At 45.3% G+C, this 27,645-nt stretch overlaps 2 protein-coding genes across 7 annotated transcripts in view; one reads left to right on the top strand and one right to left on the bottom strand.

Moving 5' to 3' along the window:
- The window catches only part of GFM2 (GTP dependent ribosome recycling factor mitochondrial 2), a 41,596-nt gene extending 31,143 nt beyond the window's left edge, over positions 1-10,453 (top strand). For 2 of the 5 annotated variants that reach the window (XM_056539992.1, XM_056539997.1), the window contains exons 14-21: positions 3,452-3,551; positions 4,313-4,499; positions 5,649-5,725; positions 6,069-6,207; positions 7,977-8,147; positions 9,532-9,647; positions 9,741-9,923; positions 10,255-10,453. In XM_056539992.1, the coding sequence (XP_056395967.1) occupies positions 3,452-3,551; positions 4,313-4,499; positions 5,649-5,725; positions 6,069-6,207; positions 7,977-8,147; positions 9,532-9,647; positions 9,741-9,923; positions 10,255-10,380 (1,099 nt within the window). In that variant the 3' untranslated portion in view covers positions 10,381-10,453. Of the gene's footprint in view, positions 1-3,451; positions 3,552-4,312; positions 4,500-4,623; positions 4,703-5,058; positions 5,130-5,648; positions 5,726-6,068; positions 6,208-7,976; positions 8,148-9,531; positions 9,648-9,740; positions 9,924-10,254 lie in introns of those variants that run through there. The other 3 variants (XR_008847894.1, XR_008847896.1, XM_056540007.1) reach the window with 3 other exon arrangements.
- Positions 10,454-25,915: 15,462 nt separating this feature from the next.
- The window catches only part of HEXB (hexosaminidase subunit beta), a 42,951-nt gene continuing 41,221 nt past the window's right edge, over positions 25,916-27,645 (bottom strand). For both annotated transcript variants that reach the window (XM_056539979.1, XM_056539970.1), the window contains exon 14: positions 25,916-26,187. In XM_056539979.1, coding sequence (XP_056395954.1) covers positions 26,127-26,187 — 61 coding nt within the window. In that variant the 3' untranslated portion in view covers positions 25,916-26,126. The remainder of the gene's footprint in view (positions 26,188-27,645) is intronic.

Below are 27,645 nucleotides of genomic sequence, written 5' to 3'. Positions count from 1 at the left end.
ACCGGACCAGCGCCGAGCGGAGGTGAGTACTCAGAACTAAAGGGGGTGAGAGGGGGCTGGATGATGTTGAAGGCCGCAGTGGTCTTCAACCTGCGGACCTCCGGAGGTTTCAAAACTACAACTCCCAGCAAGCCCGGACAGCCGATGGCTGCCCGGGCTTGCTGGGAGTTGTAGTTTTGAAACCTCTGGAGGTCCGCAGGTTGAAGGCCGCAGTGGTCTTCAACCTGCGGACCTCCGGAGGTTTCAAAACTACAACTCCCAGCAAGCCCGGACAGCCGATGGCTGCCCGGGCTTGCTGGGAGTTGTAGTTTTGAAACCTCTGGAGGTCCGCAGGTTGAAGACCACTGAGGGCGAATGATGAGAAGAGGATGATGAAGGGGGGGGGGGGGTGTGGGGATGATGAAGGGGGGGGGTGTGGGATGATTACAAGGGGATGATGAAGGGGGGATGTGTGGGATGATAAGGGGATGTGTGGGATGATGACAAGGGGATGATGAAGGGGGGATGTGTGGGATGATAACAAGGGGATGATGAAGGGGGGATGTGTGGGATAAGGGGATGTGTGGGATGATGACAAGGGGATGATGAAGGGGGGATGTGTGGGATAAGGGGATGTGTGGGATGATGACAAGGGGATGATGAAGGGGGGATGTGTGGGATGATGACAAGGGGATGATGAAGGGGGGATGTGTGGGATGATAAGGGGATGTGTGGGATGATGACAAGGGGATGATGAAGGGGGGATGTGTGGGATGATAAGGGGATGTGTGGGATGATGACAAGGGGATGATGAACGGGGGATGTGTGGGATGATGACAAGGGGATGATGAGGATGTTAATGACGGGTCTGGATGATGACAGGGGGGGATGAGGTATTTCCCACCCTAGGCTTATACTCGAGTCAATAACTTTTCCTGGGATTTTGGGTTGAAATTAGGGGTCTCGGCTTATACTCGGGTCGGCTTATACTCGAGTATATACGGTACTTTTTTTGGTCCATCAGCCACCGAGTTATGCCGAGTTCTTGATGGACATATGCCTTTTCGACCGTACTAACTATATGCCCCTGTAAATATGCTTTCTTCAGTGTATGATTAGCGCTTTCAAGACGGGACCCCCGCCGGTCGTCTGCTTTGGCCTCCCGCACTGAAGTCTTTATGCCCGCCCCCGTTGTTTGAATATTCATTATGTTCAATGCCACGTCCTATTGACGTGGAGTCACATATCCCCTGAGCGCAGCGCTCTGTGCATTATGCTGTGTGTACGGCGATACTGAAGCCACGCTACTCCCGACTTATGGCTGTATCAAGGGACCGGCGCATGCGCAGTGGCACTGCGCAGAGTGAGAGCAGTATTCAGAGCTCTCATGTCATCAGAATGTGAGTGCTGGGTAAAATCTTTATGCGCATGCGCTCTGCAAACAGATGGCTGCTCTCATGGGATATGTGACTCCATGTCACTAGGAAGTGGAGTTGAAGATAATGAATATTCAAACAACTTAGAAACTTCAGTGCATGAGGCTGGCGGGGGTCCAACCTTGAAAGCGCTAATCATACACTGAAGAAAGGAACTTTACAGGGGCATAACTTGGTGGCTGATGGACCAAAAAAAAAGTAAATGACCCCTGTATGAACTCCTGTTCACCCACACTATAACCCAGTCTATTGGGTTTAGTGTTGGTGAACTTGCTGACAGTTTTTTCCTTTTTAAAGTGACCATGGCTCTCGGGCCAGTACTGCATTCTCTTAATTGTTTAGATTGCTTTGTACGTTTGCACGTAGTATATACTCCAGCAGCTGTGCAGGGTATTGCAGCCTTGTACCATTCAAGTGAATAAGAAAAGGCTGCCCTACTGTATGTATGGCGCGCAGTTGTACAGAGCCTAAAGATAGGGTTTTTCTGGGATTTCAATATTGAGGGCCTTTCTCTGTTTGTGGGTTGGCAAGGACAGACTATGGAACACTGTATAAGATAGTCAGCACAATACATGCAAAACTTTGTGAAATTATTGTAAATGTTTATTGCAGTATCATGTAAATAAAGTTAAAACATGTATGTAGTTATATCATAGATCTGTTTGCTGTCAAAAGTAAACAGATTTACTCTTTAGCTGAAATGTGGTACAGACCTAGTCATCCTGTCACTTGGGTTTAGTTTCAACATCGTAGAATGCAGACTCCCATTCATTTCAAAGGGAGACATGGAGCCATGCAGAAAAGGTGATATCCACCTTTTTTTTTCTCATTGTCCTGCTTGGATGCCCCCATTGATTTTAATGACAGGGTCCCTTACTGGTGTAGTTCAGAGGGCTGCAGATGGGCAAGGTTTTTGTGAACAACTTAAGGGCCACTTCACATAGAGAATTTCAACCCGGACAAATTCCGCTCTGGTCTCATTGGTATAAACAGAGAATTTAAAGCAAAAGCAAAGCAAGTGGAACAATGATACTTAGGTGTCATGGCTGCAGTCCACAACCACTTATTCCTCAAGAGACTTAGCAGGTTATTATTAAAACTTAACTAAACAGATTCCCCAACCCCCTATTTTACCACAGACAGTGGCATTATCAAGGGCTTAAGCTGAATTTTTGGGCAGCAATTCTCAATGTGAACATACATAAAACACTTTCCCCTCATGTATACTCTAGGCTTGTAGCATATACATACATTGATGAAAGTTACAAATTGCAGTTGTGTGAAAGTAGGACTCTAGTTCTGTACTGTACAGGTTTATTATTAGAACTGAGATTATGTAAACTTACTGCATGGTCTTCTTGATCTTTGTCACTTTTTTCATTATTTAAAAGGGCTGTGGCATAGGCTAATACGTAAAAAAAATTAAAAATGAGTATTGTTAAAGGTTAACTATAGTTTTAACATAAAGACGTGTCCGAAGTCTTGATCAGTTGGAGTCCGAGTGCTGAAACTCCCACCGATCTCAGCACATGGACCTCAAATAATCAAAACTTTTGACATATCTCTGTGACACATCAGAAGTTTGTTTTACTAATAGTTACCCTATGGGTACGTTCACATGAGCAGATCCCCAGCACGTATTACGCTTCGGATCCGCTGCTGAAGGACCGCTGTGCAATGCCGTTACAGGTGCCTGTTTGGAGCGGCAATACGCCACTACAAGCAGACACACTGAAGCGATGTGCGAGTCGCTGCGCATGCGCTGTATACTCTCGCACATTGCGGCCGCTACCCTTGCTCTATGAGCTAGGCCGCAATGTGCGAGTATATCGCACATCGCAGTGTGTCTGCTCGTAGTGGCGTATTGCCACTCCGAGCAGGCACCTGTAAAGGCAGCGTACAGTGGTCCTTCAGCGGCGGATCCGCAGCATAATACGCGCTGGGGATCTGCCCGTGTGAACATACCCCAAGTGTTATTTACATAGAAATGGACAACCAAGTTAACATTGTTGCTCCTTTACTTATGTGCCACACAGGGAAAGAATGAGTCGATTGCTCCTGCCTTTTGCTGATCAACAGGTTGAAATCTCCTCCTTGCCCCCTGGAAATATTGCTCTAACTGTAGGACTTAAGCAGGTAAGTGTTTATTCTTTCACCAATGTGAGTATGGATAGTATACAAACAGCTGATACGTTATGAAAGTGGCATACTACATGGGGGGTGGGGAGTTATCATGGGCTGTGCCTGACGCAGAGTGGCAAAAGGTGCAATTTTTTGTACAAGCTCTCATTTTTTTTTAACCTTTTGCTCGTCGAGAAGGTGAGGATTAGAGTGATGGGGGCATCCGCCCCTGATGGACCAAATTTACTACAATTTACACTTTATAGCAGGTGTAACTTGAAGTTGAATTCTGCGTTAGCTCAAAGATTGCGTGAAAAGGGGCTAAAAACCAAAATATACATTTTGAATGTTCCTTTTGTAATAAGCTTGTATCAAAGGAAACTCCACTATTACAATGGAGCTTCTTTTTGTAATTATTCATTGGATAGTCAGTCAGACAAACAATGTGGCCACCCTGTAACAATGCTGGATCTGTGCAGCCTTTTGTAGATCCTTTTGAGGTCACCTTTATACTGATGAAGGGCAGGAAGCATGTAGTCATATGCTTCACCAGAACTTCCTGTGCCAGAAAGAATGAGACAGTGGACGTATCATGAACTAAGTACATTCTTCTTGAACCAAGCAGGGTGGTGGAACAGTAGACTTACAGAACGTGCACTGTTTGTTATTATCTGCACTTTACACAGACCTGTAAGAAGTGAATTGAAAACCACCATTGCACAAAGCTCAATGTTCCAGACCATCATATTGAGAGGTTTACCTTTTGGTTTTCATAGACTGGAACCGGAGACACGATTGTATCCTCTAAAGCATCTGCATCAGCTGCTGCTCGCAGAGCGGGTCGAGCTGGGGAGAAGAGCAAGGACAAGAAGTCACAGGACCACCTGGTGTTAGCTGGAGTGGAGGTTCCAGAGCCAGTCTTCTTCTGTACTATTGAACCCCCCTCTGTAGCCAAACAACCAGGTAAATCCTTACAGCTGACACAATTTTGCTTAGATCTGCAGATAGCTGATAAGAGATAATTATCTCTCCCTTAGCCGATGGCTTTTTGAAAAGTTATAAATCCTATTTTCCTTCCAAACTCTAGTGTCATAGAGTAGGCGCTGAGCAGCGGCATCCCGAAAACCTGTAGAAAGAAAATTACTAACTAGGTAAAACTGAAAGCTGGAACTGGTCTTGAGCAACCAGACATGTGTCTGCCTCCTCCTTACACTATGCTGCAACTAAAAAGATTAGTGCCAATGCGCAGGTATAGTCTGCTGGGTGGGACCAACTAATTTTTTTAGTGTCAGGCTCCCAGTGGCAGCTGCTTATACCCTTGGTACCTGTATCCCCCAATGAAGACTATAAGAAAGAGATTTTATGGTAAAATAAAATCCTATTGTTCCTTCTAAGCTCAAGTGTCTTAGAGGATGAACTGAGCTGCAGGATGCGTGCCCGCTCCCTACTAAAGCAAAGTGAGATAACAAGAGACATCTTTTTTTTTCAGTTATATCAATTTTTCCCTATATATGGTTTACAGATTGTAAAGGAATACAAAGAAAACTTTTCCCAGTAGACCTTACTAAGAATCAGAATGTGACATTCCAAAAGGTAAAGGTTAGTTTTGGTCACTGAGGTCGAAGGACAATAAAAGACTGTAACAAGAAAGGGGATGCTTTATGCTGTTCTGTTTGTGCACACAAAGTATTCTTAGCATCCTGCACTCTCCGCTAAGTATCGCACTCAGCACTCTTATATGGAGATCACCGGAGTACCAGGCTTCAGAAGGTACGTGGGCACTCAGAGGTGACTTTGTCGTCTCTGAGCGCCCTCCTACCTTTTGAAGCCTGGTCCTCCGGTGATCTCCATGTAAGAGTGTCGAGTCCAATACTTAGTGGTGAGTGCAGGATGCTAATCATTGTGTCTTTACATGCTAGCTATTCAAGTCTCTCCTTAATTACTTCCGATCACCTCTGCTGGACTCCCTATGGGTGTCCTAGTGGTGAATGTCCTCTGATCGGTTTATGGTCTGCTGAGAAACATAGTGGCGCCGTCCTGGCATTTCTTGTGGATACCTACAAAGTATTGTGTTTATGGTTATTTACATGTGCGTCTTATGTTTGCACTTAGATTTAGAAAATGCACTAAGATGTCTCCAGTTAGAAGATCCAAGCCTCAATGTGAAGACAGACCCTGACTCTGGACAAGTAAGCATGGTCATTGAATGTTTTCCAGATCCAAGATACTTCAATCGACCCATTTCTGTTTCAAAGATGTGAACACAAACTCTCATGACCTTACAATGCACAAACTTTTAACAACATTAGCTATTGTATTTTATGCTGGACTATTGTTTTTCCAGATTGCTAGCACATAAACCAGTTTATCCAGCTTCTCTTGGTCTTCTGAATGGCATTTGTACATTTGTTCTTTTGAAGTTGTTAAATAGATGTAGTGTTTGCCTGCAGCACTTTAAGTTTCATACATCAAACTTAAGGGCTATTTCTAAAAATGTTTTTGAAAATTGTCTGTTTTTTCTCTAAATTGCAGCTAATTCTCTGTGGAATGGGGGAACTTCACATAGAGATAATACATGATCGCATCCGGAGGGAGTACGGTTTGGAAACATTCTTAGGACCCCTTCAGATTGCCTATAGAGAAACCATTCTCAGTGCCTCCCGTGTGTCAGGTACAGTTTAGTAGACATTTTACATGTGCTTTTCACATATCAGAGGATAGCCTAAGGGTCATTTTAGATTAGATAATGGCTTTCCAATGTGAGCACCAAATAGCTTTGTACTTTTTTTTTGACACCTTTTAGGGTGTGTTCACACATTTTGTTTTTTAATTGCAGTTATTGAATACAAAGCCAGGAACAGGTCACATGTTTTCTATAACTACAGCTACACGGCTCAGTTTTTGGGTGGGCAAGGCTGTATGAACAATTGCTGAATGGTTTGTGTGGCTCTTTACTTAGAATTTGTCAGGCACGCATCCTCCTATATTAGGGGCAATATGCATCTGACAAATGTCTTTTATGAGCTCTTAAAACAAGCTATTAAAATCTTCCTTGGGATCGTCCTCCACAGATGGGACTCTAGGTGTATAATAACAAAAAATGTTAAGAGTACCTGTCATCAAACTTTTAATAAAGTGTTCCTTGTGTAATTGGCAGACATTTTCCCATTCATGTTTAAAATGTAATATAAAAAACGGCCACTAGGCTGCCCTTTTCTGTTCCCTGCCACAATTAAAACAGTGAGTTCGGTCTTCTCTCGGCCTGGCAGGAGACCAAACTTAGGAAGTGTTTCTCTGCATTGAGCTTGACTGACAGGTGCACAGAAAGTGAAAACTCCACAGATTCTCATAGAAAGCCACATAGACTGAAAGCTGCAGGAGAGCCTCACTGATAGCAACACAGACTAAAACATGCACAGAGCCTAAGGTCTTCTATTCATCACAGCACTGCAACTATGTGAGGGCGGAAGTGGTCCCCCAGCAGGCTTCAGTGATGTCATGTCTGCTGGGAAACGCCCACTTTCTCCTGCTGGGAAATTGCACTATGTGAGCAAGAAGAAAAGGTAAGGTACACAGCTTTTTAAAGCTCTGACATTTTTTTTTAAGGACTGGAGTGGTGTTAGGAGTAGTTAGGGAACATAGCCTGAGGTATTTGAGAACAGTTTATTTGGTGACAGGTACTCTTTAACTCAAGGCCAGGGCACAGTCTCTCTATGATTGTAGCAGGTAAGGTAGGAAAGTTACACAAAGGGTTGGATGGGGAGACCACAATAAGAATTACGAAGTGCAAGGTTAATGCAGAGTGTTATGGTAGCTTTGGTGCCTGATATTGGTAAAGCAGAGAGAGAGAGAGAGCGTGCAACAAGCAACAAGAGAATACTGTAATGTTTTTGTTATAGGGCAGAGGGTAGAGCCACTCATCTAAGCAGCGTACAGCAATAGGTATTGTGGACCTGGTAATAAGGAGGACCTGTGTACAGCACAGCAGGCTTCCCAGTGGATACACTTCTGTAGCACAAGAGAGAGGCTGTCCGGTCCTGCCTGGTGTGATGACACTTCAGATTACCGAATAAAAGAGTATTCTGTACCTGGAGGGAGGCTTTTTCTGGGAGTGATCATCCACATGTATTGCCTTTGTAGAAAACAGGATGAATAACTAGATATTAATGTTAAAATATAACTATTGCTCTTTGATGTCAGAAACCAAGGAAATCTCTTATTGTACACCGTGAGGGGGAAAATAGAATTCTTATAGAACAGTCGTGAAGCTTAATCATTGATAAAAGAGGATCAGATCCCGGTCAGTCATCCATACATCTGACTCTGACTGGTGCAGAAGATGACGCCCTGTTTGGCTGAACCTGCACCAGTCACAGCATTGATGTTTTGTAGTCAGCTATTCTGTTGCATTTCTTTTTATTGTTCTGTTAATGATTATAGATACCTTGGATAGAACGATGGGCGACACCCGACACCAGGTGACAGTAGAGCTGGAAGTAAAACCCTTATCTGATGACAGTCCAGTCATTGAATATTCTGGTAATCTGTCGTCTAGTGTGAACAGCTATAAAGAAGCAATAGAAAATGGCATTCACAGCTCTTACCTCACAGGTGAGACAGCTTTGTATGTGTCTAGAGATGTAAAATCTTCGGAAATTTTCAAGCCATGGAAAAGTTTTGTCCCCCTTTTTGGGCTTCCTTAAAAATTGGAATATATATTTCACTTGTATTTTTATAGATTCTTTAACCTGTTCAGGACACAGGGCGTATCCATACGCCCTGCATCCCGAGTCCTTAAGGACTGAGGGCGTATGGATACGCCCGTGGGAATTCCGGTCCCCGCCGCTAGCCGGTTGGGGACCGGATCGGGATGCCTGCTTAAATCATTCAGCAGGCATCCCGGCACATCGCCCAGGGGGGTCCTGAGAACCCCCCCCCCCCCCCCCCCCCCCATGTCGGCGATCGGAGAAAATCGCATGTCAATTCAGACATGCGATTTTCTCCAATTCTGGGCTGATCGGGTCTCTGGTGACCCGATCACCCGGAAAATAGGGCTGATCGGAGTTGTCAGCGACAGCCCCTATGAGCCTAAGGGATAGGAGTGAGGTCGCAGAGCTGCGATCTCCTCCTATACCCTGCCATTAGCAGAACGGAGTTCTGACCAATGGCAGCGCAGGACAGGGGGTTGCCATGGCAACCCCCCGTTCTGCCCACCCCTGGATGTCGAGGGGATTGTGGGAAGAAGATGGAGGCCGTACCTGCAGGAAAAGATTCCTGGGGACCCGGGATCTTCGCTGGAGACTCCTGGATCCGGTAGGGAATCGTCGTTGGGGGGGGGGGTTGAAAGTGAAAGTAAAACGATCTTTACTGTGGCAACACTAGTAAGGCCAAACTGCAACTCCCAGCATTTGTCTGGGCATGCTGGGAGTTGTAGTTTTGCAACATCTGGAGGGTCACAGTTTGGAGACCACTGTTACAGTGGTGCCCAAACGGTAGCCCTCCAGATGTTGCCAAACTACAACTCTCAGCATGCCTGGACTGCCCAGGCATGCTGGGAGTTGTAGTTCTGTAACATCTGTCCCTTCAGATTTAGCAATTTTCATGAATTTTTTGAAAATTGCTGCTCTACTTTGAAGCCCTCAAATTTTTTCAAAAAGTAAAAATATGTCCATTTTATGATGCCAAAATAAAGTGGACAGATTGTATTTGTGAAGAAAAATAACATTTATTTTCATGACATTTTGGGATTTTTCACCAAAAAAAGATGCAAGTAGCGACGAAAAATTACCACCAAAATAAAGTAGAATATGTCATGCAAAAACAGTCTCAGAATCAGAATATTTGGTAAAAGCGTTTTCGCGTTATTAATTCATAAAGCGACGGTGGTCAGAATTGCGAAAAAGGGCTGCGTCCTTAAGGGGTTAAACATATTCCATTGTGTGCTGAATACGTGATACTACGTGATGGCTCATAAGCAGTTCTGTTTTTTTCCCAGGTCCTTTGCTTGGTTCCCCCCTGCAGGATGTTGGGGTGATTGTACATGAAGTTAATGTTCTGCCTGGTACCTCAATGACTGTGGTGTCTGCTTGTGTATCACGCTGTATGCAGAAAGTACGTATGCACTTTACTCCAATGCTGGAGGGTTTTAAACGGCCTCTCAGCCATGTAGCTTCATATTACACTTCTGCATTGTTTTCTTCATAGGCGCTAAAGGCAGCAGAAAAGCAAATTCTGGAACCAATGATGAGGTTGGAAATCACAATTGGGGAAGATTACCTGAGCCGGGTCTTGGCCGACCTTTCCCAGAGAAGAGGAAATGTTCAGGAAATACAGGACCGCTTAGATAATAAAGTTGTACTAGCCCTTGCTCCACTTGCTGAACTGATGGTAAATATAGTCAATATTTTTCTATGTTCAGACCAGTGTCCCCTTGTGGCCTCTTCCTGTCTGGGTGTAGAAAGATCTATCCATCAAGACACAAAAGACCACCCTGATAACTTGGGGTTCAGGCAGTATGAAAGGTTTCCTTTTAAAAAAAAAGGTGAACCTCCAACTTGCCCCAACAGTTTAACCTACCTGCCCACAATGGCTTCAGTGATGTCTAATGGATATAAGAGTAAATAGATCATAAATTAAAATATCCCAGTGTATCATACAATTCAATATTGCTAGTCTAAAGCTTAAAACTGCACTAATACATCATAAGCATGTCTTTCAGGGCTATTCTACGGATCTGCGCTCAGTAACATCAGGAAGCGCCACCTTTACTCTAGAACTATCCAACTATGAAGCCATGAACTCCCAGGACCAGCATTCTCTTCTTCGGAAAAAGAACCTTGTATAAACATTACGGGTGTTTTTGGCTTTCCTGCTTTATACTGTATTTATTGTTTAAATATAAAAAGAACTACAGTCTACCAGTCTGGTTGTTGTTAATATTCATGGATAAATCTTACGATATCGTCTTTCGTAATTCAACGCCTACTTCAAATTGGTCAGACGGATAAAAGGACAAGTTGCACGTGTACACATTTAAAGTCTGCACACATGTGCAGGAGGTAGAACCCTGCATAGGGATTGGGATGCAAAAAAACAAAAAAAAATTGTTGACAGTAATAAGGTTCTTGCAGGCGGTCAGAGCCCATACAGTGGGTTCCGCAAAAAAAATGCTACAGGGGGCTGATGAAATGGCACAAGTTACATAGTTTATAAGGTTGAAAAAGACCAGAGTCCATTAAATTCTACCTATATCCCTAATGAGTCCCTGCTGAGTTGATCCAGAAGAATGCAAAAAATCCTCATACTAGAGGTAAAAAATTCCTTCCCGACTCCAAATATGGCATCAGAATAAATCCCTGGATCAACGTTCTGTCCCTATAAATTTATTATCCATAACCTGTAATGTTATTACTTTCCAGAAATGCACCCAGGCCCCTTTTTGAACTCTTATTGAGTTCACCATGACCACCATCTCCAGAAGAGAGCTCCATAGTCTCACTGCTCTTACAGTAAAGAACACCCCCCCATCTGTGCTGGTGTAGAAACCTTTTCCCATCAACATGACAGCACCACCTGAGAGAGGGACTCCGCCCCTAGGGACAGGAAACCCTGGAGGATAAAAGGTAGTCCTCTCCATCCTCAGTGGTTTCCTGTCCCTATGGGAAGCCTGGAGGAGCCCTGGTCTCAAGTGGGGCTTTAGGAAATGGCTGAGGGATTTCTTTATGCTGGGCCCCTCGGTGTAGGTGGCTGAGAATCCCTTATGATCCCTGGTTGGGGATCTTAGCTAGGCTCACCTTCTATCCTCTGTTTTCAAATCTCCCACCCTTCCCCCACTCTCCTCCATTGGCAGCCCGTGGTTAACTTACAGATTTACTATGGCCGCCGCTGTTGGTATGCAGGCGGGTTGCGGCGGGCTGCTGGCGGAGGATCTTGGCATCTGAGCACGGTCGCGTGGACGGCTGTGGAATGGCTGTGGCTGGCATGGGGGGGGGGGGGGGGGGGGGGGATTAGCATCCTCACTGCTGGCAAGTGACAATGTGAGAGGAAGCTGGAGGTCAAAGGGGGCGGATGTGATGTCACACGCCAGGCCTCCGGCGCCCAGGAGGCAGCAGATTTAAAAGGAGACTCTGCCATTCTTCCTTCTGCGGTGAGCTGGCCAGTCATTCATACCTGTCCAGCATTAGAGTGGGGGATTTTTTCCTGTGTTCCAGCATGAGTACCAGCGGTGATAACCTGAGGTGTACTCCATCTGACTCATCTGCAAAGATGCCATCTTCGGTACCGGCAGTTTCTGAGTGTGTATTTTTTTTCTATGTTTACAAACTTCTTTGCTAAGTTATGGTCTTAGCACGGTGATGATGCGCCTAGGAAATCTTCCAAAAAGGCAAAAAAATTGTGAATGTAACGTGTAAAGAAATACTACCTCCTGAATGTGGGAAAGCTTCATGTCAGTCTTGTATTAATAAGCTGATTACATCGGAGGTTCCAGCCTTAGTTCCGTCTCTTCTGGCACAAATGCAGGATTTTATTAGAAAGGAGATCCAGTCATCCATTCAGAATTTAACAGCTCCTGCTGCTAATCTTGTAGTCACTGATTTACACTACTCCAGTGGTCTCAAATCAATCTGATTCTGTAGAAGAGGGTATTATTGTGCCAGATGCGGACTCAGGAGAGGAGTCACAGGAAGACTCCTCAGGGAAAGCATTTTTTTCCTTTAAGGACATTGATCAATTAGTGAAGGCTGTACGTTCAGTTCTAAATATGGAAGAGCCCAGGGAACCAAGGTCTATTCAAGATATCATGTTTGATGGTCTTGATTCTAAAAAAAAAATACAGAGTATTTCCTATAGACAAGATTATCTCTAAAGTTATTCTTAAGGAATGTGAAAACCCTGACAAAAAGGAGATTTTTATGCTTACCGTAAAATCTCTAGAAGGATCCATTGGGGGGCACAGACAATGGGTATATGCTGCTGTCTCTAGGAGGCTTGACACTATGGCAACAGAAAAGTCTGCTCCTCCCAGCAGGATATACCTGCCTCCAGGCCACTGAGCTAATCAGTTTTAGTCCCAGAGCAATAGGAGAAGACCGACAGGTCAAAAGAAAAACCACGAACTGTCCGAGAACCAGAAGAAAAAATAACTGAACACACCCTCGGACAGATAACCGAATAGGAACACCAGAAAAGGGTGGGAGCTGTGTCCCACAATGGATCCTTCGAGAGAGAGAGATTTTACGGTAAGCATAAAAATCTCCTTTTCTCTATCGGCTCCATTGGGGGACACAGACCATGGGACGTACCAAAGCCGTCCTTTAGGTGGGCAGAGAGTCAGGCAGACTGCTGTACCAACGCTGCCTGCAGCACTTTACGGCCCAGACTAGCATCAACCGATGCAAAGGTATGAATCTCTTAGAACCTCAAGAAAGTGTGCAAAGACGACCAGGTGGCCGCTTTATAGATCTGCGAGGCCGAGGCCTTGTTGCGGAGGGCCCAGGATGCCCCAACAGAATGGGTGGAATGAGCCAAAACCCTGAAGGGTGGGATCTTCTCCGAAATAGCAGATCGGATCCACAGAGAAATGGTGGCCTTGGAAGCAGGTTGTCCCTTACGACTACCTTCCGTAAGGACGAAAAAGGAATCGCACTGACGAAAGGAAGAAGTGACAGAGAGAGAGGTCCTAACAGCCCGCACTACATCCAGTTTGTGGAGTAAACGCTCCCTGGGATTAGAAGGAGCGGGACAAAAGGACGTAAGGACGATGTCCTCATTGAGATGAAAAGCCGAAACGACCTTAGGTTAAAAGGAAGGATCTGGCCGGAAAAAAACCTTGTCCTGGTGAATCACCAGAAAAGTAGAACGGTAGGAGAGAGCTGCCAGTTCAGATACTCTCCTAATGGAAGTAATAGCCATAAGGAACACCACCTTCCAGGAAAGGAGGCGAAGGGAAACATCCCTGAGAGGATCAAAAGGGGCGCCTTGTAGGGCACCCAGAACTAGGTTCAAGTCCCAAGGGGACCGATGAGGAGGGGCCGCATGTGCCACTCCTTGGAGGAAGGTCCAGACATGAGAATTGGATGCCAGAGGACGCTGAAAAAGAATAGAAAAAGCCTGAATTTTGCACCAACGAAAATAAGACCGCCAGGTACGGTGGTAAATTTTCGCAGAGGAGGGCTTGCGAGCCCTGAGTATGGTGCGAATCACATGGGAAGAGAAACCGCAGGCCCTTAAAACCGCGGTCTCACCCGCCACGCCGTCAAATGCAGTGACTGTAAACTGGGGTGGCAAAGGGGACCCGGTGACAGTAGGTCTGGATGAAGTGGAAGGCGCAACGGAATGTCATCCAGGAGCCTGACCACGTCGGCGTACCACGCCCTTCGGGGGCCAGTCTGGAGCCACGAGAATGGCTGGGACGCCCTCTGCTTTTAGCTTCCTCAGGACCCTGGGAAGGAGAGGGAACAGATAGGGCAGGGCAAAGCCCAACCACGGAATCACCAGGGCATCCACGGCTAGGGCCAGGGGGTCCTGGGACTTCGACACAAACTGAGAAATCTTCCGGTTGTGTCGAGACGCAAAGAGGTCCACGTCTGGAGTGCCCCAGAGGTTGCAGATCTGTGCGAATACCTCCGGATGCAGGGACCACTCGCCAGGGTCGGCCGAGGACCGGCTGAGAAAATCCGCTTCCCAGTTGAGCACTCCAGGAATGTGAATGGCCGGAACCTTGAGTTCCGCCCAGAGGAGAATCTTTGTCACCTCGGCCATGGCTGCTGAGCTGCGAGTGCTGCCCTGCAGATTGATGTACGCCACGGCCGTGGCGTTGTCAGACTGGACACGGACAGGGCGGCCCTGAAGCAGGGACTCCCAATGAAGCAGACTAAGATGGATTGCCCTCAGTTCCAAGATGTTTATGGGGAGAAGGGCTTCTCGGGGAGACCAGAGGCCTTGAACCGTCCGGTCCCTGAAAATACTTCCCCAGCCGGACAGATTTTCATCTGTCGTGACAACCTGCCAGTGGAGGGGAAGGAATGAGCGCCCCTGAGAAAGCAGGGGAAAGCGGAGCCACCAGAGAAGAGACTGACGAGACCGTCAAGGGAGAACAATCTTGCGGTCGAGAGACAGGAGACCTGTCCCACCGGGAGAGAATCGCCAGTTGAAGAGGGCGGTAATGGAACTGAGCAAAGGGCACAGTCTCCATGGCCACCACCATCCGACCCAGGACTTCCATGCAAAGACTGATGGAGACTGGGGCCTGCATCCGAATGGAGCGGACTCCTGACAGTCAGTCGTTTGTCTGGCGGAAGATGAATTCGGGCAGAGGCCGTGTCGAACTGGAGTCCCAAGAAGACCAGAGACTGGGTGGGGGAAAAGACGGACTTGTCCTGGTTGACCATCCACCCGAAACGAGATAAGGCCCGGAGAGTGAGAGCCACATTCTCCAGATTCTGGGCTCTGGTAGGAGCCTTGATGAGGAGGTCGTCCAAGTAAGGAATCACTGGGACACCCCTCGACCATAGCAGGGCTATCACGGGTGCCAGGATCTTGGTAAATACCCGCGGAGCAGTGGCCAGACCGAAGGGAAGTGCCACAAATTGAAAATTACCTTCCGGAACTGCAAGGTGGAGGTACCACTGATGGCCAGGAAATATTGGAACGTGGAGGTAGGCAACCTTGATGTCCACCGAAAAAAGAAACTCCCCTTGATCCATGGACGCCACCACTGAACGGAGAGATTCCATTTAGAAATGGCGGGTCAAAAGATGTTGGTTGAGACACTTGAGATTAGCGAACTTACAGTAAATTCGATTTGTCACGAACTTCTCGGCTCGGCAGTTGACTTTTCCTGCGTAAATTAGTTCAGCCTTCAGGTGCTCCGGTGGGCTGGGAAAGGTGGATACATTCCTAGGAAAGAGTCTCCTAGGACTGTATCCACCTTTTCCAGCCCACCGGAGTACCGGAAAGCTGAACTAATTTATGCAGGAAAAGTCATCAACTGCCGAGCCGAGAAGTTCGTGACGAATCGAATTTACTGTAAGTTCGCTCATCTCTACTTAAGATCCAAGATTGGCTGCATAGAACTGCCTTTCTTGGGTACCACGAAAATGTTGGAATAGAAACCCCAAAAGCGTTCCCTGGAAGGAACCGGGACAATGACTCCCTGGATGAGAAGGCACTGGAGTGCCCCCCGAAACTCCTTTGCTAGCGAAGGAGGGGGGGGCCTGGGACAGAAAAAAAAAAAAATCGATCCCTCGGAAGGGAGGTAAATTCGATTCGGTATCCGTTGGACACCACGTCCCTGACCCAGGAGTCCTGAATGTGCGCGGTCCAGACGTCTCAGAAGAATAAGAAACGACCTCCCACCCGAGAAAAATCTGCATGTGGGGGGCGTCCCTTCATGCAGAAGTAGGTTTGCAGGTGCCCGATTTGTCCGCAAAACGGCCAGAACGGTTGTCCGACTTCCAAGAGGGGCGCGCCCGGAAGGAGGGAACCTTTTTGTCCCTCGAAGGCACCTGCCCAGACCCTTTATTGGGACCAAAAGTCCGAAAGGAACGGAAAGAAGAGGACTTCCTACGGGAAGTAGTGCCTTATTCTGAGGCAATAAGGAACTCTTGACGCCCGTCGCCTCTGAGATAATCTCATCAAGGTGTTTGGCAAAAAGTCGGGAACCAGCATAGGGAAGCTCGGTGAGAGAATTCTTGGAGGCGGAATCCAGGTCCCAAGCTTTGAGCCACATGGAGCGACGGAGGGCCACCAGGTTGCCAGTGGCAAAGGCAGCTCAGCGGGCTGTCTGCATGGAAGCAGAGCACAGAAAGTCTCCAGCTTTGGAGCATTGGAGAGCTAGTTCAGACAGTTCCTCCCGGGAGGGGGGGGGGGGGAGGAGATTCTGAAAGAATACTCTGACGGAGTTGGGAATACCAAACTGAAAGGGCATTCGACACCCAGGCAGAGGCGAAGGCAGGAAGCAGGGAGGAACCCGCTACTTTGAGGGCAAACTTTGCCAAGGTCTTCACCTTCTTGTCTGCCGGATCCTTGAAGGCAGCCGCATCCGCCAGCGCCAGCGTAGTAGCCTTAGAGAGGCAGGAGACTGGTGGGTCCACGGGGGGAGTCCACTTTGAGAGGAGGTCCTTAGCGAAAGGATACCGCGCTTGAACCTTCTTCGTTTCCTGAAACCTCTTGTCAGGATGGCTCCAGGCGGATTCCAGAAGGGCGTCAAATTCAGCGTGAGAGCTGAACACCTTGGGTGCTGGGCGGGCACGATGCAAGGATACTTCTGGAGCTACGTCTGAAGTTCCTGGGTCTTCTAGATGAAAGGTGTTTCTTATGGCAAAAACCAATGAGTTCAGTGTCATCCATATCCGAGCGGTCCTGCCGAGTCAGATGCCGATTTGGAAACCTCGTCCACAAGTTCTCCAGGTGAGTGTGAACGAGTGGAGGCCGCCCTGGAGGAGGGAGACACAGACCGGGTACGCGGCTCTGGAGAGCCAGAGCGGAGACCACGGGAACATCCTCTGGAGGAGCGACGTTTGTGACCAGTTGGAGCAGCGGGGCGAGACCTATGAGGGGAGCGCCAATGCCTACCAGAAGACACAGGGGATGAGTCAGAGGATACGCCCCTAGTACGCTTGTGAGAGCGGGGAGCATAAGGGGAGCGGGTCCCTCTGAAGGGCCGGCGTAGGGTGGACCTCTCCAAGGCCGTCACCACAGAACAGGAGACCTGAGCCAAGTCGGATATATACTGGGAGAGGGAGGAAACCCAGGCTGGAGGGGCGGCCGAACCCACCAGGTCTGGAAGAGCATCCGGGGTAGAAATAGCAGGGGGGTCTGGGGGAGCAGTGGTGCAGGCAGAACAAGTGGCTTCAGCAGAACCAGACATTTGAGTTACAGCTTTTACAGGTGTAATAAGTAATTAATGACCCAGTTATCTGTTTAGAGGGAGGAACAGTTCTGGGCACGGACATAGTAAAAAAGGAACAGTCTCACCCAAGTCTGTGTCCCCAGAGCAGCTGCTGTGAGGAGAACTCCGCTCCGAGGTAGTCAAAGAGAGAAGAAAATGCCGACCAATGGAAAGGGAGGGCCGTGCTAGGTACAAGGGCGCTGTGATTGGCCCTTGCAACACCTTATGTGCGCGCACAGCGCTGATTGGTGGCCAGTTCTCGCCCATGGAGAAGCTCCGGCGGCCCTGGGTGGGCGGAGCTAATGCACACAAGGCCGCCGAGTAAGTACAGCTGACAGTAATGGCACCCGCTCCCGGCCCTGAGCGCATATGCGCCCGCGGGGGAACAGAGTGGGCGAAGACGCCGCCGGCGCCGAAAGTGAAAGTAAGACGGCACAGTGTGCGCCCGCAGTGATGAAAGAGTCGCGCCGCGCGAAACTGTGCCCCAACACTGTAACATGCCCCTGCTCACATAACCACTGATCAGCCCAGATAATAAAGATATCCCCCTGTAGTGAAAAGGGAGGGAAAATCCCTCCAGGCCAGCCCCAGTAGTGCCAGTACAAAGAACAGTGGGCAAAAAACTTAGGGCCTCCAGAGGATGCAATTCTACACCTAAAGAAAAAAGGGGGGAAAATACTCACCTTACTCTGAAAAACGTACCTAATGAAGTCTTCTTAATGAAGTCAGCATTTGTCACCTGCATCATGCCAAGCTGTAACAGCAAGACGAGCAGGTAGGTAGGGGGACCCGGACCCATGAGGTACAACCCCAAGCGCGGACCGTTGGCGAGAGGGGGTTGACAATACATCCACGATGCCTGTGCCCCCTCAATCGCAAATGGGGAAACAGTGAACGCTATGTTCCCACCTGAAAACAGAAAGAAAAAGGAATAAAAAAAAAAAAACTAACACTTCCCTAACCTAGGAAAACAAAAAATGAGACCTGGTCTGGGGAGAACCCAGACCAGTGTCTACCTCCTTAAGATACTAAGCTAAAACTGATTAGCTCAGTGGCCTGGAGGCGGGTATATCCTGCTGGGAGGAGCCAACTTTTCTGTTGCCATAGTGTCAAGCCTCCTAGAGACAGCAGCATATACCCATGGTCTGTGTCCCCCTATGGAGCCGATAGAGAAAATACTTTTTTGCCTAAAAGTTCTAAAGAGAAAGTATCAGTTTGCTGACACTGAAACTAAAACTTGGGATCACCCCCCAAAAATTGACGTGTCCATTTCTAAAATCTCCTAGGAAGGGGTCGCTTACCTTTGAAGACATTGGGACCCTTAAGGATCCAATGAATTAAAGAATGGACATGTTTCTTAAAAGAACATGGGAAGCTTCAGGGTCAGCCTTGAAACCTAATGTAGCGGGACTTCTGTGGCCAGATCTGTCCTAGTTTGGTTAGATCAGTTGGCCTCTAACATACAAAATAAAGTACTAAGGGAACAGCTCTTGTCTTCCATCCCCACTATCCATAAGGGGGTAGCCTTCTTAGCTGACTCCTCCTCAGATGCTCTAAAGGTTAGTGCCCCAGCATGGGCAGATATCAAATTCAGCTAGAAGGGCATTATGGTTAAAAAACTGGCCAGGTGAAGTATCCTCAAAAAATAATTTATGTGCCATCCCATGTGAACGAGAGCATTTGTTTGGGTCTGTCCTTTCTGATATACTTAAGAAAGCAAATGATAGGAAGAAAGGTTTTCCCTTTGACTTTAGCAGATGTAACCAGTCCTTTTATTCCATGGGGAGAGGTGGAGGCCAGAATAGAGGAAGGGGTCAGTCGGGGTGCAGGAAATTCTCCAAAAAGAATAGTGGCCTCATGTTCAACCAACCCTCCTAAAAAAAAAAAAAAAACAGGGTCTCAATGACTGGGTCCTGCGAGTGGGTGGCAGACTGCAAGGTTTCTTTCCAGCGTGGCAAAAAATTGCAGGCAGTTCTCAGTTTCTGGACATCATTCAGAACGGTCTGCGCTGGGAATTTTGCAGCCTTCCACCCATTCGCTTTCTCACAACCAAATATCCCTTAGGGTCAATAGTTCAGATCTCATTGCAATAAGAAGTCCTTCTGTTAATGGAAATGGGGTTCTAGTACAGGTACCGTCAGGTCAGGAGTGTCAGGGATTCAATTCCACACTATTCCTGGTGAAAAAAAACACCACCACCTTTTGGGTAGTTATAAATTTAAAACCTCTAAACAGATTTATAAAATACAAAAGATTCAAAATGGAAACACTGAGATCAACTGTAAACCTGCTTACAAAAAATTGCTTCGTGGCCTCACTCGACTTAAAGGATGCCTACTTCCATGTACCCATACATCCAGACTTTCAAAAATACCTAAAAATTGCGGTGCACCTAGGCCCCAACCTAATGCATCTTCAGTTTTGTGCCCTTCCCTTTGGGATCTCAGTAGCTCCAAGGATCTTCACAAAAGTGGTATCAGAGATGGCAGCGCACATAAGGGAAGAGGAAGGAATATTCATCCCATACCTGGAAAATTTTCTCCTGGTGGCGGACTCAGCTTCAAAAAGGTACAGTCTCTTGTTTCTCGCACCTTTAAAAAATTATAGAAAAACTAGGCTGAATAGTAAATTGGGAGAAGTAGTCTCCATCCCCAACCCAACAGAAAGTATTTTTGGGCATTATTTTGGTTTATATACAGGAAAAAATCCTTCCTTCCCCAGAGTAAAATTGATAAAATTGTAAATTTTGTGGAAGAAGTTATGTGTTCCCCTAAGATTACCATTAGGAAAGGAAGGTCTTTATTAGGTTTATTTACAGCCTCATTTCCTGCAGTGCTCTGGGCTCAGTTTCATTCCCGCTGCCTTCAGGCTGAGCTTCTAAAAGTTTGGATTGGGTCACCTGAAGATCTTGATAGAAGTTTTATTTTGTTTCCTGAGACTGATGTGGCAGCCTTTGGTGGCAGGATAGAAAAAACGTATCAAGGGGGTTAGATTGGAGAATTATGCACCCCACTATTGTTACAACTGATGCTAGTCCTTGGGGAGCTCATGTTGGTAACCAAGATTTTCAGGGGCCCTGGGAATCTTCTTTACAGTGTAAGTCCTCTAATTATAAAGAATTACTGTCAGTCCTTCATGCCCTGCAGACAATTGGACACACTCTCTCTCAGAAAGAGGTTAAGATTATTCTTACAGATAATTCAACTGCTGTGGCCCTTATAAATAGACAGGGTACAACTAAGAGCCCTCATCTAATCTGTCTCTCTGCCTTCAGGAGATTTCATTAACAGACCCTTGGGGTCTGACCGGAACAACCGGATCTTTTGTTTCAGGGTCCTATATTCCATCCAGATACTCACAGTCTGCACCTAACTGCATGGAATTTGAAAGGGTAGTTCTGAGAAACAAAGGTTTATCCGATTCAGTCATCTCTACATTACAATCAAGTAGGAAGCCTGTGACCTCAGCAATATACTGCAGGATCTGGAAGGCTTACTTTTATTTTATAGACCCATTCTTTGTGGACTTTAACAAACCCAATATTGCATCAATCCTGGACTTTCTTCAGAAAGGTTTAGAAAAAGGTATTACGTTAGCCACTCTCAAAGTACAAGTGTCAGCCCTAGGATCTTTGTTCACTCAGTCTATAGCTAGTCATCCATGGATTATAAGATTCTTTAAGGCAACCAAAAGGCTCCAGATTCTAAAACTCCTCTTTGGGATTTAACTTTAGGTCTCAATGGGGGATATTTATCAAAGTATTTAGACTGGTTTTTCCAGTCTAAATTTGTCGCACAGAAAGTCGCAGTCTAAATATGTGCGACTTTTCTGCGACTTTTGCTTTAGAGGATTTTTAGAACATGATGCATTCTAGTCTATTTTAGATGAAAAAATGCATTGGTGCTGAATTTATCAAAAGTGACTTTTCAGCGACAAGTCGCATAAGCTGAAAGTACGCCGAAATGTCAGACCATGCTGGAGCAGGTTTAAATACAGTCTAAAGCAGTGCGCAGAATTTATCAAGAGCCGTGTGACTTTTGATAAATTAGGCGCACAATAGACTGGCCTAATCCTCTGTAGTTTGGTCTATATTGATGCGGGACATAGACAGCTTTGATAAATATCCCCCAATATGTTATGTGGTGAACCATTTGAGCCAGTTTCCTCCATCTCCATCGACACCTGACTTTGAAGACTGCTCTCCTGGTAGCTGTTACCTCTTCTCGTAGAGTAGGTGAAATGGCTACATTTTCATGCCTTGAATCATACACTCGTATCCTAGATGACAGAATAGTTCTTAGGACTGACCCAGCATTTTTGCCAAAAGTGGTGTCAAATTTTCATTTATCTCAGGAGATAGTCTCTTACCCTAATTTTGTAGCAATCTGACAAATAGGGAAAAGTCCTTTCATATGCTTGAGGTAAGGAGGTGTGCTCTTTCTTATTTGGAAAGAACTAAAGATTTTAGGAAATCAAATAGACTATTTGTGCAATTCCATGGACAGAATAAGGGTACAATACAGGAATTTAGGTGCACTACTGTGGTAGATATAAACAATGACATTGGCTAACCCTCACTACTGATGTTAAAATTGAGACATTAGCCAGTATGGGGGAGATTTATCAAAACCTGTCCAGGGGGAAGTTGCTGAGTTGCTCATAGCAACCAATCAGATCGCTTATTTTTCAAAGGCCTTTTCAAAAATGAAAGAAGCGAGCTGATTGGTTGCTATGGGCAACTTTTCCTCTAGACAAGTTTTGATAAATCTCCCCTTATATGAAGGACATACCCGAGCCCGCTCACCAACGCAATACAAATTCTTGTATTGTATTCTAATTGTTACACATCCACACCATTTATCTGGTGTAGGATGCCATTGTGGTACTTTTAGTCTGTTGTAGGCATCCCCCATTGTATGCATTTTTATGCTGGGGATCGCCCCTAGCAACAGACTACAAGGGCAGGATCTGCTCCCCCAGTATATATGCACAACTGCATTTGGGGTTGAGCATCTCCTGCCTGCCAGTTTTTTTTTTTTGTTTTTTTACAGAATAAGGGTAATAGTGTTAGAAGTGACACTAGATGGATTAGGGAGGCTATTTGTTTGTCATATGTCTCCTCTGGCCTTTCTCCTCCTGTTGGTCTCAAGGCTCACTCTACCTGTGCAGTTGCATCCTCTTGGGCAAAGAGGAGAGGGACCTCGATAGACCAAATCTGTAAGGCGGCCACCTGGTAGTCTCCCCACCCTTTTTTTTTTTTTTGCCACTATAGGTTGGATGTGGGGAGCTGTTCCAATTTATCCTTTTTTTTTTTTTAGTAAGGTTCTCCAAACTGTTATCCCACCCTTATCTTGGTCTCTGGTATTGTCTCAGGTGGTGCGGTCATGGCAATGGGAAAGCCGGTAATTTCTTTCCTCAAGACAGAGGATGCCCCCTTGTTATAGATACAGTCCTGGGTATTAATAGATCATGGGAGAGATCTCTGTACAGTTCCCTGATATATTTATACATAGTTATTAGGTCACCCCTAAGCCTTCTTTTTTCTGAACTAAATAACCCCAATTCTGATAATCTTTCTGGGTACTGTAGTCCTCCCATTCCCCGTATTACTCTGGTTGCCCGTCTTTGAACCCTCTCCAGCTCCACTGTATCTTTCTTGTACACTGGTGCCCAGTACTGTACACAGTATTCTATGTGTGGTCTGACTAGTGATTTGTACAGCGGTAGAATTATTTCCTTGTCGTGGGCATCTATGCCCCTATTGATGCACCCCATGATTTTATTTGCCTTGGCAGCAGCTGCCTGACACTGGTCACTACAGCTAAATTTACTGTTAACTAAGACTCCTAAATCCTTTTCCATGTCAGTCGTCCCAAGTGTTTACCCATTTAATACATAATACCAGCCCAGATTTTTCCTCCTCGTGTGCATTACCTTACATTTATCAGTGTTAAACCTCATCTGCCACCTCTCAGCCCAAACCATCAACCTATCCAGATCCATTTGTAACAGTGCACTGTCCTCTATTGTGTTGACCACTTCAGATAGTTTAGTATTATCTGCTAGAAAACTGACCCCTGTGGTACCCCACTAGTAACAGTTACCCCATCAGAATAAGTACCATTAATAACCACCCTGTTTCCTATCACTGAGCCAGTTACTTACCCACTTACACACATTCTCCCCCCAGCCCAATCCTTCTCATTTTATGTACCAATCTTTTACGTGGCACCCTATCAAATGCTTTGGAAAAATCCAGATATAAGACATCCAGCGATTGCCCCTGGTCCAGTCTGGAGCTGATCAGGTTAGTTTGACAGGACCGATCCCTCATAAACCCATGCTGGGGTCATACATTTATTTCTATCAAAATATTCCAAAATAGCATCTCTTAGAAAACCCTCAAACTATTTACATACAACGGAGGTTAAACTAATAGGCCTATAATTCCCGGGGTCACTTTTAAATATTGGCACCACATTTGCTATGCGCCAGTCCTGGGGAACAGACCCTGTCACTAAAGAGTCATTGAATATTAGAAATGGGGGCCTGTCTATTACTTTCCTTAACTCCCTTAGACAAATCACCAGGTCCAGATGGATTTCACCCCCGTGTTCTATTTAGATTTTTTGTAGGCAGCACTGTACTTCTTACTGGGTTAGACAGGTGACCTGTACTGGGGAGTTTACCTTATCACACTGTATTTCACCTGGCATTTCATTTTCCTCAGTGAATACAGTGGAGAAGAATTTGTTTACTATATTAGCTTTTTCCTGATCTCAGTTTACAATTTCTCCCTCATCACTTTGTAAAGGGCCTACACTTTCATTTTTAACCTTTTTGCTATTTATACAATTAAAGAACATTTTGGGGTTAGTTTTACTCTCCTTGGCAGTAAATCTTTCTGTCTCTATTTTTGCGGCTTTTCTGTTTTTTTTTTTTTTTTTTTCCTTTTACATATCCTACGTCTTCCTCTATAGCTTTTTAATGCTTCAGGATAGGTAACAGCTAGGATCCAAGTCTTCTGTCTGAATAAGGCTAGGATTCCACTCTTTTTTTCCTGCATTTTTTTTCACTGAAAAAAAAAAAGCCAGAAAAAAAAACACCAGTGCAATTTCTTGCGTCTGATGTTTTTTTTTTTCTTGCGTTTTTGCATGTGAGTGGAAATTGCACTTTTGGGCCCCTTTTTTTTTTTTTATTTATTTATTTTTTTTCTTCAAAATTTGTTGGGTACCAAAAAAAATAAATTAAAAATGCAGTAGGGATGGGAAAAATGTATTTAACTATTTTTTTATAACAACATTTTAATTTAATTTTTAAAAGTGTGTGTTTCACTTTTTTTTCTCTTTTTTTTAGGTTGTTCCATGCTGGGAGTAGTAGTACCTGTACTAATAGACAGATCACAGCAGGTATCACTCCTGACACCCGATGCAATTGTCCTATCTATTGCAGAGATGCGCTCGCATCTCTGCTCTGTACTAGAATAGAAATTCACATCACTCAATCATATTTTCTGCCCAGAGTGGGGATTGGCTGGATGGTTGCTGCTCTCAGAGGGAAATATGAATGAGTGATGTTCTATTCATATCACTGGCCGCAGAGATGCGGAGTGCAGAAGAAAGCCACTCCATCTCTGCAATAGATAGGACGATCTGCAGGTACTACTGCTCCCAACATGGAGCACACACTGCTCCATGCTGGGAGCAGTAGTACCTGCAGTTAAGGAAAGATCACAGCGTGTGTCACTTCTGACACCCGCTGCAATCCTACTGTATAATGTATAGATGCGGCCGGCCGCACTTCTATGGTCCCCTGCACTGACATATATACACACCTATTCATATTTCCAACAGTAGAAGAGTGCAGGCCGCATCTATACATTATACAGGAGGATTGCAACAGACTTGGGGCGATCTGTCAATTAGTACAGGCAATTAGTACAGTGTGTTCCATGCTGGGAGTATTAGTATTACCTTAAAAAAAATTAATAAAAAAAATATATTAAAAAAAAAAGTAAAAAACACTACATTTTTATTATTGTCTGCTACATTTCTAGTGCCCTGCCCGCACACAAATTGATCGCTGTTTAAAAATTTTGTTATGAAAAAAGATACATTTCGTTAAATACAATATTTAAAAAATAAATAAATAAAAAAAATAAAAGTATCTCCATCACTTTTTTGGATCAAAAAAAGTCCAAAAAAGAATAAAAAACCACCTAAAAAAAACGCCAAAGTTTAAATCTACATGGCGTTTTTCTTTACTCCCATAGACTTCTATGGGAGTAAGATGCCACGATTTCAGGGAAAAAACGCCATAGGCTCAACATGCTGCGATTTAGCAAAACCGCCAAGGAGCTGAAAGAGTGAAAAAACGCCAAAAGGATAAAAAATAAATAAATAAAAAATATGGAATTCCAGCCTAAGGGTGACACAAAACTGTTCAAGCTGATCGTTGTTTGTTAGTAAAATGAGCATTAAAACCACAGTTTACTGTAAAGACTTTATCACATCAAACTGTACATAAAGTTTACAATTCAACTTTTTCAAAAAGTAAGAAATCAAATGATTTAAAGCTTTACAGAATAAAAATCCCATGTTGTGATTGGTGCCCTGTAATCACAAAATGCCACCCAGAACAGCTTTGTGCATTGTATTTGGTCCACAATTCATCCTCCTTCCACTTTCTGTCTTCTGGATCTAAAGATTGGGCTCATGTTCACAGAATCCTACATATAGTGGCTCAGCAGCGATTCCACGCCTACAGAAAACACAATCAAAATGTCAACTGTTTGGCAGATATATCGACTTTCAAAAACAATAGCCTGTGATAAATCAAACAGTAAAACTAAACTGACATGTGCCTGCACATAGTGGTACTATCTTAAAGGTCCAGTACCACACAGGCTTTTGATCAGTTCTAGTAAAGAAATACTTTATGACCGCTGTAGGGACACATCACAATATAAGCATTTATTAGTGTTCATGCACATGGTAGCTCAAGTTGTTCATACAGTTGTTTGCATATTCCACAATTGTTAAATATGGGACAACTTTTGATCAGATGACTGAACATGCAAAAAAAATAATAATAATAAAAAATAAAAGGACACCTGTCTTTTAAGGATATTGATCATATGAAGCCATTTATAAACCCATAGTTGGCCAAACATGTTAAAATGGCAAAGGTGAATTTCCTACATCTGTGGCTTTTTAAATTGCAATTGGCGTCTGTGTATAAGTAGTTAATTGAGGAGACCTATTATAACCTGTGCTGAGGGAAGAAACTGACTAGTTGCCCATAGCAACCAATCCGCTTGCTTCTCTTTTCCAGGGGCCTTTTAAAAAATTTTAAAAAGCTGATTGGTTGCTATGGGCAACTGTCATCTTTTCCTTTGCACAGGTTTTGATAGATCTCCCCAATTGAGTCTGTTCTTAAATAGAGGCACTGAACTGAGCCATGAGGAGCCGAAAAGACCTGTGACAAGGTTCCGGAACTTCATAAAAGATAAAAGGATACACAAATATTGGCATTAGAGGCTTTGCAAGTCAGTACTGCTCAATCAGAAGTGGAAGATTTGAGAAGCTGTTGATACCAACACAAGGTCAGGTAAATCAAGAAAGATTTCAGAACTTTGTGAGCGCTAAAGACAGAGAGTCTTGCTGCATTCATCTGACCATCAGTTTTCACATGTTATCAGAATATGCTGCCAGACCATTTGCATTCTTCTGCACGAACGTTGCGCATGGGATGCAGCGTCCGTGCCTCCTCGCCTCTCCCATAGAGCTGTAAGGGGAGGGGGTGTACTGTCGACCTCAGTAGCAATGCGGGGGCCCCATTTGGGAGATTGGTCGAACCCCCCACAATCAGACACATCCACTATCCTGTGGATAGTGGATAACGAGATTTTTTTTGTACTCACCGTAAAATCTCTCGTAGCCTTCATTTGGGGGGGGGGGGGGGGGGGGGGGGGGGGGGGGGGGGGGACACCTATACTGATGGGTATATGCTCTTGCCAATAGAAGGCGCTGGCACAACAAAAAAAAAGTCAGCTCCTCCCTGGCAGGATATACCCGCCCACTGGAAGTGAGGTAATTAGTTTTGTCACAAACCAGTCGGAGGAGCCAACAAATAACAAGTCCGAAGGGCCAGAGAAAAGAATCCCAGACAAAAAAAAAACACACAACCGGAAAAGATCATCCAGACAAAAATTGAAGA

Source organism: Hyla sarda, chromosome 1 (genome assembly GCF_029499605.1).
Source record: "Hyla sarda isolate aHylSar1 chromosome 1, aHylSar1.hap1, whole genome shotgun sequence".
Taxonomy (NCBI): domain Eukaryota; kingdom Metazoa; phylum Chordata; class Amphibia; order Anura; family Hylidae; genus Hyla; species Hyla sarda.
This window is presented reverse-complemented; position numbering and strand designations above follow the sequence as displayed.